General features: G+C 37.7%; 1 protein-coding gene across 3 annotated transcripts in view; it reads left to right on the top strand.

Annotated features, from left to right (window-relative positions):
* Positions 1-12045, top strand: part of Smc5 (structural maintenance of chromosomes 5) — a 62808-nt gene that overhangs the window by 22166 nt on the left and 28597 nt on the right. For all 3 annotated transcript variants that reach the window (XM_040746347.1, XM_005063740.4, XM_013115039.3), the window contains exons 9-11: positions 3587-3842; positions 5329-5483; positions 8247-8360. In XM_040746347.1, coding sequence (XP_040602281.1) covers positions 3587-3842; positions 5329-5483; positions 8247-8360 — 525 coding nt within the window. The remainder of the gene's footprint in view (positions 1-3586; positions 3843-5328; positions 5484-8246; positions 8361-12045) is intronic.

A 12045-nucleotide genomic window follows, 5' to 3' on the forward strand; every position in this document is an offset into this window, starting at 1 on the left:
CCATGAGAAACTCTGCTTACTGGCTAGCTCCTCATGATTTTCTCAGCCTGCTTTCTTAGAAATCCCAAGACCATCTGCCCAGAAGTGACATTGCCCCCGCTGGACTGGACCTTCCCACATCAGTCATTAGTCAAGAAAATAAATATGCTATAGACTTGCCTACAGGCCATCTCATGCAAGCATTTTCTCAGTTGAGGTTCCTATTCCCAGACAACTCTAGCTTGTGACAGATTGACAAAAAACAACCCATACAGGTACTAAACTCAGGTCCTCACACTTGCATAGTAAGTGTTTCATCCTCTGAGCCATCTTCCAACCATTTGTGTGCCTTTTTGTATGGCCTTTTGTTTCATTTCTCTTGGGGAAATTCCTAAAAGTACATTTATCGTAGATTGTGTTTCCTAAGACATCTGTTGATAATTTATTATAATAATAATTGATAAAACTAGGCTTGCAGTATCTTGGGATTACTTCCAAAGGTGTTTTAATTTGAAAAACTCATTTGAAGTAGTCTTCGACAGGATAGAGTTAGGTATTTATAGGAACTCTTCGTACATTGTGGATGATGAAAACTGTAGATGTGATGAGTTTAAAATAAGACAAGAGAAAGAACTCTGATTGCAAACTATTCCTCTTAATGGAGTTTGTGGCAAGGACATGAGCTGACTTAATAGTGGAAGATAGCAATAAGGCTTAAGAATGGAAGAAATGAGAGGAATTTATACATAGGAATGTGAATGTATCCATAGTAGTTTTGACTGCCATTTTTGTGGCTATAAATGCAAAATTAGACCAGTTTTTCAGGATACTTTACATTATTTCAGTTGCTTAGATGTAGCAGAAACATGTAGTTAGATAGAATTAAGCATCCCTTTCCAGTATAACATATGAGTTGAGGTTCAATCCGTCTTAGCAAGGGAATGATTGAGTGGCATGTTTTGCAACCCAGCTGACTAAAGAAGTAAAGGAGATGATGGATTGAGATGGCAGTAAATGGGTCAGTAGATTACAGGACCCTGTGGATTTAAGGTAGACTGGGGATATCAGGCTGAATATAGTACAAAAAAGGAAGTAATTATTAATAGTTTTTCAGAAATAGTTTTCAGAAGCTGTGTGGGTTTTGGTGATTTACATTGTCTACAGTATAAGGAAAGAGACCCAAAAAGATTGACTTTTTGTATTTAGGTTCAAGTCACATGACCCACAGGCATAATGATGGATTAAAGAAGACAGTGAATCAGGTGCCAGAGTCATCAGTCTGTAAGTAGTGAGGGAGAAATTTGAGGGAAGTAGTTAATTCACAACAAGGATGATGGGTAGCAAAGTCTGAGACAATTGTGTTAAGAGAAACTGAAGTAGAGTTAAGTGAAAAGAGGAAGGAGCATAATTGCCATGAGGGGACCTCTGCATGTGGCCTTAAACCTAAAATAAAGGTTTACGGTCAGTCACTACTTGAGAGAGCTTAGGAGAGAAATATCTTCAGAAATACCCAAGTTTCAGCTAGAATAAGAAAGTACATTCAGAGAGATTGAGCAACAAAACCTGGAGATGTGAGGTTTATACTTGCTGTTTCCTCAAGTTCAACATCAGTACCAGTTGTGGTGGGACTGACGTGCTTATTGATGGTATTTATAGTCTGCTGCAAGAAGGTAGCAAATGTGTTACAGTTGAGAAAACAGCCAAAAAGTAAGGAGTCGTTGAGATGTGTTTCTGATTTTTAAGGTCTAAGACCTTCTTTTGGCAAACTTTTTGCTCATCCACTGGATTTTTCTTTTATTATTATTTTTTTAATAGCATGGTGCTGAGAGTATAAAATTTATACATGTTCAGTTTCTCATCTCTCCTTTTTTTTTTTTTTTTGCTTAGACGTTTTCATGTGTTTAGTCATTTCTTATTCTTATCTGACAGCTCACTTATTCTCCTGAATGATTTGGATTTTGTGAGTTTTGTGGCCGAACATTGTGGTTTCTTGTCTTTATCTTTAATTTTCTGTGTGTGTGTGTGTGTGTGTGTGTGTGTGTGTAAACATTCTGTTATTTTCATTTATTTCTCTGTGCTTGATATACAAGACAGGATTTGGCACATGTTTATTTTCTTGATATCCCTAAATTTGAATTTTCAGAAAGAAATTCCTAACCTTAGGGAATAAAGTGTGGTGCTTTCATATGACAAGACATGATAACTGAGACTAAAATTTTATTTTGTAAGAATATGTGGGGAGGATAGTAAAAATGCTGCCAGTAAGGCTTGAGTGATCCCAGTTAATACAGATATTTTATAAATAATATGCAAGTAGGCACTGAAGAAGTATAAAATCTTAGACATTCCATTATAAATTATTTTTATTTGTCCTAGGTCTGCATTTTCCATATATTTATAATTAATTTATTATAGCTCATAATGGAGAAAAGAAATAAATGGGACTTAAAAATAAAACTAATTAACAGATTATACAGTGTGATAAATTTGTCTATTATAACACAACATTCTTGTTATAGAAGTAAATTAATTGTAGAAGTATGCATTTGTCTGTTTTGTTTTTTGGTTTGTTTGGGATTTTTTTAGGAGTTTTTTTTTTTTTTAATGTATATGGTGTTTTGCCTCCTTGTATGTCTGTGCACCGTGTATGTTCCTAATGCTCTCAGAAGCTACAGGAGGGCAATGGATCCCCTGAAACTGGAGAAACAGATGATTAATCACTAGTCATCTTCCAGTCCTCCATTTGTATATGTCTTAAAGAAAATGGTGTTTTTTGGGGGGGGGGGTAAACTATTTTTTTGATTAAATTCTGTTGGCAACAAGTGACAGCCAATACATCTGATTTTTAAAAATTACTTATACTGATTATAAGTCAAAAGTTTATGATTTTTTGATGATTAAAATTTCAATGTTAACTTGAACTTGGCAAAAGAAGATTCTTTTGGCTTAAAAGTAAGAAGTTACAGTTAGTATCATTTCTTTTTTAATTTTGGTCATATGTGTGGTTTATATTTACATTCTGTAAATATTTAGGCAGCTGGTTTTATATGTTTTTTTTTTTACCAACTATTTTAATGACCACTAACTATATGTCAAGTTACTCTTAAATACTTTTGATATACTTATCTGCTGGTATACTGTTGGGGTGAGCTCACAATATAATCCATGCCTCTTTTTTTCCATGCCTCTAAGGGGGGCGTGGATTAAATTGTGAGCTCACCCCTACAGTATACCTCTCTCTTGTTGTTTTCGAGATAGGGTTTCTCTGTAGCTTTAGAGTCTGTCCTAGAACTCACTCTGTAGATCAGGCTGGCCTCGAAATCACAGAGATCCGCCTGCCCCTCTCTCACAAGTGCTGGGATTAAAAGGCATGTGCTACCACTTCTTGGCCCTGTACCTCTCTTAATTAGAGGAGTGCCCACAGTGTGTGTGTCTGTGTGTCTGTTTGTGTGTGTTTGCAACTCTAGGTCTTCTGTGTGTTAGACAAGTCAGCTCTTCCAGTGAGCACCATACCACTGCCCTAGGCATATTAAAACTATATTACTGCAAAAACTGAATAGACCAAAAGAAAACGATCTCAGACACTAACCTACTTTTGTTTTGTTAGATTAAGGAACTTCAGCAGGCCTTAACAGTCAAACAGAATGAAGAGCATGACCGGCAGAAGAGAATAAGCAACACTCGCAGGATGATAGAGGACTTGCAGAATGAACTCAGGACTGCAGAGAATTGTGAGAACCTTCAGCCTCAGATTGATGCTATCACAAATGATCTGAGGCGAGTTCAGGAGGAAAAGGGATTATGTGAAGGCGAAATCATTGATAAACAAAGAGAAAAGGAGATGCTCGAGAAGCAGAAACGGAGTAAGTTTTCTGGGGGAAAGAGTAGTTTATAAAATGGAGACTTGCTTATTTCCCCTGATCTCACCCCCTCATACTGATTTCTTAGATCAAACTTGAGATCTTTGATCCATTTTAATCTGTTTATCTGAATGTTTGGTCTATACAGTTGAAAGAAGTTTGGGAAGAGTGGTGCTCCCCATCAGACCCAATATTACTGTGACACTCCTGGTCCAGTCTCACATCATATTTCAGTGTTGTTAGTTAACTTTACATACCCTCATTTTCTCTGAGTGTAGATTTTATCTCAAAGTCTGCCCCCTCTCTTTCTCTTTGTCTCTGTCTCTCTCTCTCATCTCTCTGTTTTTTGAGACAGGGTTTCTCTATGTAGCCCTGGCTATCCTAGAACTCACTCTGTAGACCAGACTAGCCCTGAAGTCACAGAGATCCACCTGCCTCTGCTTCCCAAGTGCTGGAATTAAAGGTGTGTGCCACTACCGCCTAACCTCCTTTTTATTGTTATTTCCAAAATACTGACATTTGTTATCTTAATAGTTGTCAGTATCGAGTGAACATTTTGTATGCTTAGGCACTAGTGCAGTATTACTATCCTTGCTTCTCATATTCAAGCCTCTCCTATCTGTCTTTGCTTTCTGTTTTCAAAGTAAAGTTTTATTGGGGACCATAATTGTATGTGCTTTCTTTAATTGGCCTTTTTTAGAAAACAGCATTTGTTGCTTATCTTTAAATTAAAAACAAGTTGTTATTATTTGTGTAGTTGGGCATACAGTTGCCACTGAGCATGCTTACAGGTCAGAAGACAGTCTTCTGGAGTTTTGTAACAAGCACTTTCATTCACTGGGACATCATTTCACCAGCTCGGCATTTCCTTAAATTTGGAAAGAAAAAAACCCAGCTATTTTTTTTTTTTAATTCTGCATCTTGCTGTCCTGCTTCTGTCTAACCAGGTTGTTTCCAAAACCATCTCTGTGATCCTCATCTGGGATTTGTCTCATACCACCCCTGCACTGAGTACATCTAGTCCTAAATTCTGTCATCTTCCCCCCAATCCCCTCCTCCTCCTCTGTTTATTTTCTTACGTTTTTAGGTAACTTTCTAAGAAGAGATACTAAAAAGTATTATCAGTGTTTTTGTCTTACCTGAGAGCATTTCAAATTTAGTATTCTCCTTTCTTGATTATGTGTTCAGTTCTACATTAATGATGAATATCTATTTTTTTTCCTAAAAGGCCTTTGCATGTTTTTTTGCTAGAAAAAAACTACTGTTTTTTGTCTTTTTTTTTAATTATTTGTTTATTTTTTTCCATCTGCCCTGCTTTTCAGTAATTTTAAGGTCATTTTTTATCTTAGGTGTTAGGTAATTTCAGAAAGATTTTGGGAGATTTGTCCTGGGTAGTATTTACAACCTCTAGATTGAAGATACTCTGTATTGTTTATGGGTTCATGTACTAATGTTTTCAGAGGAATGATACTTTTTCTTCTAATTTTAGGTGTGGGTGATCATATCATACGTTTTGACAATCTTATGAATCAAAAGGAAGATAAGCTGAGACAGCGGTACCGGGACACATACGATGCAGTCTTGTGGCTGAGAAATAACAGAGATAGGTTTAAACAAAGAGTCTGTGAGCCCATAATGCTCACGGTAAGAAATTTTATTTATTTTGTAGTATCAGTTAGCTTTACTATTAGGGTAGATGCAGATTTTGTTGATATAAGAAGTCTAATTCTTGTTAAGACTCTGGGGTTTTTTCTTCTTGTTTTTGTTTTTGTTTTTTGTTTTTGAGACAGGGTTTCTCTCTATAGCATTACCTGTTCTGGAACTCCCTCTATAGGCCAGGCTGGTCTTAAACTCATGAGATCCACCTGCTTCTGCCTCCCTCCTGAGGCCACCCTGGTTTTTCATCATTGGACTTGTAGTTGCATGGCTGAGTCTACACATGAGCTTTTTAAAGTGCCCTTGAACCATAATAGTATATACGCTTATGGATTTTTTTTTCTAGGAAGAGGTTTAAAACTGAAGGAACTAGAGAGGTGGTTCAATATATAAAGTACTGATCATGAAAACCATAGTTTGATCTCCAGAAACTATATAGAAAGAGAAAAAAGAAGATGGATGCTGGCAATAGCTTGCCTATAATCCCAACACCTAGGAAGCGGACAGTAGAATCTGTGGCCATCTAGTCTAGCTAGATTTACAACTCCAGGTTCAGTGAGAGAGATTCCATCTCAAAACCAGATAAACTGGAGCAAAATTGAGGAAAACACCCTACATCAGCTTCTGGCATCCACATATATGTGCATACATGGGGACACACACCCCATAAAAAGATAGGAAACTTGGGATTTTCTAACTTAAAATCATGCCTAAAAAAAGCTTGCTCAATTAGTTTTAGATTGTAGTATCAGATTAAAAACTGCTTAAGAGACAGAAAACTTTGATTGAAAATGTTGATAAGGGATGCTTGACAAGATAAGCAAGAAAATTATCTCTTCAAGTTTTCTGAGGATTTTGTGAATGAAGCAAGCGATTGATAGTGTTGATGACTGGATCATTGGGAATAGAAAAGCTGTGGCACATAATGTAGTGACATTTGGTCATGAATTTAATAGAGTAATTTCCATCAAACTATTAAATGATTAGTTTGGCTTTATAAAATAGGTTGAATAGAGAGTATGTAGAAATTTTTCATTTAAAAAAGGTGAAACAGGAGGCTGCATCAACAAGATGACCTCAAGAGTGGTATATCTGCTATAATTGCCAGTGCGCATCTTACTTCTTTGTGAAGATGTGACTATAAAGTTCTCTTAAAAGTTTATTTTCCACTGAATACCAGAAAGAAAGGAGCAGGACTCTAACAAAAGGTGTTGAAGAACCAATACGTTGTATAAATTTTACTTAAGGATATGCATTTACCTGGGGGGAAAGAAACCAAAACAAACAAATTATCCACTAACAGAATTATATAAATGGCTAGTGACCAAAATGATTACTTTTGAGATTTTAATGGAATGAACTGCTTATGCAAGATGAGGGCTTTTGGTTCTCAGATGGAAAGATATTTCTAATAAATACATCCTGGGAAAACGTGAGAACCAAATCCTATGCTGGCTCTTCCAGAACAATTTATTTTTGTCCATTCTAGAAGCTAAAGTGAACATCAGCTTACATTTGCATTCATTTATACTTCTTCAAATAAAGGAATCGAATATAAAAGAATGTAAAATGACAAACACCAGATGTTTATGATTATATCTTACATAGATTGTTGTCTGTCTGCATTCCCATTTTCTACACTTGCTGATATTTCCTAGAGAATAGTATTGGCCAATGTTTATATAACCTTTAAAAAAACATTATTAGGGCCTATTACATAGTAGACAAGTGCTTTCCAAAACACTAAGCTATATCCCCAGACCAAAGCCCTAGTTAAAAATAGCTTGTTTCATTATATAGCATCCTGCGTGAATACTTGTCTTTCATCTAGCTCTCCTGTGAAATCTAATAGTACTTTCTAGTACATCTTAGTTAATGAGAACTGTATGGTACTTTGCTTTGTATTTGGCTCATCTGTTTGTAATAAAGATTTAATATGCTTGACACAGTTCTCCCCTCACCTGCCTTATCTTCCATAGAAGTAAGCCACTTGTGCTCTAATGTCTAATTAGTAAATATTTTTTAACATGTTAGTAGAAGTTGTGTGGTGGTATATGCCTATAATACCAGCACCAATGAGATTGATGTGAGAGAGGTTCACAAGTTTGAGGCTTGCAGCACAAGCCACGTACTGAATTGCAGATAGGATCACATAGTAAGAAAAAAAAACCCTAAATAAATAAACTTATGTTGTAGTGATACAAACCTTTACTTCTCCAAGCCTCCAATAAGTGATTGACATGAAGGTTTTTTTATGGTTTTGTACCTATAAACTATTGCCAAGTATAATAGGAAGTTTTTGTTAAGATTAAGAAGAAAAGCACTGGCTAGGCAGTGGTAGCACACCCCTTTAATCCCAGCACTTGGGAGGCAGAGACAGGCAGATCTTGGTGAGTTCAAGGACAGCCTGGTCTACAGAGCTAGTTCCATGACAGGCTCCAAAGCTATACAGAAACCCTGTCTCGAAAAAAAAAAGAAAAGTACTAAGTTTGGGGAAAGGTAATGAGAACTGTTTATATTCATAGGTAACAGTCTCCAACTTCAGTGAGTTAGCCAGAAGAAAACTAAAGCTCTTTCTAAGATAATTTAAAACTCGTTGTGCAGCAGATCTTCATGGGGTTGTTCTGAAAAACAAATGAAATGTTTTAAAATTACTTAGAGTAAATTTAATATGATTAAGTAAATCCAAGATATTTGTGCTCTATATTATCAATGGATTTCAGAAAAACTAATTTTTTTCCTTTTTTTTAGATTAATATGAAAGATAATAAAAATGCAAAATATGTTGAAAATCATATTTCATCAAATGACTTAAGAGCCTTTGTGTTTGAAAGTCAAGAAGACATGGAGGTTTTCCTCAAAGAGGTAGGTACTAACCAATAATATGTTCTCATTGACAAGGCACCTTCTGATTTTCTCCTTTATGGGTTTGAATTCTCCTTATGTAATCTCTGGAAAAACATCCCCTTTCTTATCGTCAATATACTTATTCATTTTTTTTACCGTAAAATGACCTGAAAGGTTTTAGAATGTTAATATATCCATCACAAGTGAAAATCCTTCATTTTACTGCCTCAGCATTCATTATTTTATCTTTTGCAGGATGTAAAAGGTATGTGCTTCAGGTTTGGGATTTTTGGTTTGGTTTAGTTTTGGGTTTTTATTCCCTTTGGAGTAGAGATGGTTTTTTTGGTTTGATTTGCCTTTCTTTAAGACCAAGTTTCTGACTTACCTAGAACTCACCAGTTAGAGTGGGCTGGTCAGCCAGCAAAGTCTGAGAGATCTTCCTAGCTCCATCCCCGCCCCCAACACACACACACACACACACACACACACACACACACACACACACACACACACTGGGATTACAAGTGTGTACACGTACCCCCCACTCTTTTTACATGGACTCTGGGGAATCAAACTGTCCTTGTGCTTAAAGCACAAACTTTACCCCTTAAACCTTTCCCCAGCCCAATGTATGTTTTACATATCTTTTGTTAAATGTATGTTTTATGGCCTGCCTTAGTTAAGGTTTCTATTGCTGTGAAGAGACACCATGACCACAGCAACTCTTATAAAGGAAAACATTTAGTTGAGGCTGACTTACAGTTCAGAGTTTTAGTCCATTGTCAACATGGCAATGTATTAAGTGTTTTCATTTTCCTGTGTCCTTTCCTTGCCAGTCAGGGTTAGCTAAGGATCAGAACTGATGGAATGAACATATATATATACACACACACACACACACACACACACACACATACATTTGAAAGGGACTTATTAGAGTGGGTTACAGTCCAAGCAGTCCAATAATACTATCTCCTGATGGAAGAGCCAAGGATCCAGTAGTTGTTCAGTTCATCAAACTAGATGTCTCAGCAGTCCCAATCTGGAGTCCCAGGAAGATTGTATACACCTTCGAGTTTTCTGTCCAATTTTGAATTCCAAAGAAGTGGGTTCTAACACCAGCAAAGAAATGACTCAGGATAGAAGAACTTGCTAGTGAGAGTGAGGGAAGCAGACAGAAAACACAGGCTTCTTCCATGTCTTTTTATGGGGGCTGCCACCAGAAGGTGTGGCCCAGATTTACGGTGGGTCTTCTGACCTCCAAGGATCCAACCAAGAAAAAGTCCTCACAGGTGAGCCCAGCTGCTTGGATTTCAGATGCTTCCAAATGTGGTCAAGTTGACAACCAAGATGAGGCATCACAGCTGTCACTTCTTTTATTGATCTGTGCCATCCTGACTGGAATAAGATGGAGTCTCAGAGTAATTTTAATTTACATTGCCTAGATGGCTAAGGGTTTTGAGCATTTCTTTAGGTGTTTCTCAGCCATTTGTTTCTTCTTTTGGGAACTCTGCTTAGTTCATACCCCATTAAAATGGACTTGTTTTCTTGATGTTCCACTTTTTCTTGGTTTGTTGTTATTCTTTGTATATTCTAGACACTAACTCTCTTCTTTAAGTGAATTTTTTATTTTGGATATTATATATTTTTATCTAGTTTCTACTGAATTCTGTTTATTTACTATGTTGTGTAGGATTGACCATCTGCTTATTTGGTACGGTAATAGTTTTCTTGAACAAGCTTTACTGCTTTAAAGTTTGTGTGTGCTAAATCTGACATTTGTGTTCCTGTGAGGTCAGTTCTCTTAACTACTTTTTTCTCTTAGCTATTCACTAAAGTTGCAGATCATACCTCTAGGATCAGTTACCGTCTGAAGAGACTGGCTAGTAGTGAACCTAATTGAACTCAGCCTTCAAAATGTTAACAACCAGAGAGGAGAGGGAGAGGGAGGAAGAGAGAGAGAGAGAGAGTTAGCACATGGAATCCAAAGGTCAACATCTGGTGTCTTTTCATTCACAATATTTTTTTCCAACAGAATAAAGCCAACCCTATTAGCATAGGTGTAGATGAACCAGCCCCAAAATTGTGAGCATAAGAGAGCTGCCCCCCATCCTAGAACCTTCATCCAGGGATTGATGGAAGCAGAGAAGCAGAGACAGATACCCACAGCTAAACACTGAACTGAACTCCTGGAACCTAGTGACAGAGATGGAGAAGTGATGAGCAAAGGGGTCAAGACCATGATGATGAAACCCACAAAGACAGCTGACCGGATAAGGGGGAGCTCTAGAATCCCAGACTGATGGCTGAGAGGCCAACAGGAGACTCAATGAATGTGGTGCTAGGGAGGAGGCCACAGAAATCACAGGGGCCTTGGGTAGTAGATCAGTGTTCACCATAGTTTATGAATGAGCTTGGGGAGCCCATTCCAAATAGAGGGATGCTCTCTCAGCCTGGACACATGGGGAAGGGCCTAGGTCCTGCCCAGGATGAAATGACAGATGTTAGAGATTCCCCCCAAGGAGGGTCTCACCCTCCGTGGGGAATGATGTGGGGATTGGGTGGGGGGCTGGTGGAGGGACCTGGGACTGACATGTGAAACATTCACGTTTCTAATTTAAATAGAAACATTGAGAGAGAAAAAAGAGAGCTGCCCCCATTTCTCATCTGTCTTGGGGAGGCATGGATGAGGAAAGAAGCCCTTCCCACACCTATTAGTGCCTCAGATAAATGGGAGAACTGTCTCTGTACCTATCCAGTGCTTCGGTTACAGATACATGCTGCCCTAGCCAGCTTTTATGTGAGTGTTAGAGTTGTGAACTCATGAGAGGCACTTTATGCACTCCCTAGCCCCTCCCATCCAGCCCCCTTCCCACTTCTGTCTGTTGCTTTCTCATGGTCCACTGGAAGTTTTCTGTGCATTTATACTTGAAGGATCAGCCAAAAGATTAGAACAGGTTTGAGTGTTCTGAGGCCTCTAGCTTGGCAGGATCCTGCCAGGAATTTATTTACCCTTTCATTTACATAGCCATTCTAGTCACCACAGATGCCATCTTCTGCTTTCTTCAAGCCACAGACTACATGTTTCTACATATATTTCCATTCCTATAACTCTCCTGCTTGATTAGGGAATGTTCTCAAGTCACATAAACTCAGACAGTAGTTAGTTCCATGTCTCCAGTTTGTTTTCCCAGTACTTTAAAAGTTATTATTTGAAATTTTGCCTAGAGTTTATAATCATTATTGGCAGATAGGCAAGTTAAATAATCTTTTGTTTTGTTTTTAAGTTTATTTATGTATACCTTATTCTGTCTGCATGTATTCCTGCAGGCCAAAAGAAAGCACCAGATTTCATTACAGATGGTTGTGAGCCATCGTGTGGTTGCTGGGTACTTAACCACTGAACCATCTCTCCAGCCCAAGATAATCTGTTATTAATGAAAGTATAGCTACCATCTATATATTTTGAAGCCAAATCCAGACATCCTGTTTCATCTGAAAATTCAGTACATATTTCTGAAAGAAATAGACTCTCAGTGGGTGTAGGGGCACATACCAGTAATCCCAGCCCTTGAGAGGCTGAGACAGAAGATAGGGAGTTTGAGGCTAACCTGGAGTATGTAGTTAGTTCCTGTCAACAGAACAAGTAAAACTCTGTCTTGACCAGGGAAACCAAAAGCAGAGCAACCTGTAAAGTAGAAAA

Source organism: Mesocricetus auratus, unplaced genomic scaffold (genome assembly GCF_017639785.1).
Source record: "Mesocricetus auratus isolate SY011 unplaced genomic scaffold, BCM_Maur_2.0 Super-Scaffold_4256, whole genome shotgun sequence".
Classification (NCBI taxonomy): domain Eukaryota; kingdom Metazoa; phylum Chordata; class Mammalia; order Rodentia; family Cricetidae; genus Mesocricetus; species Mesocricetus auratus.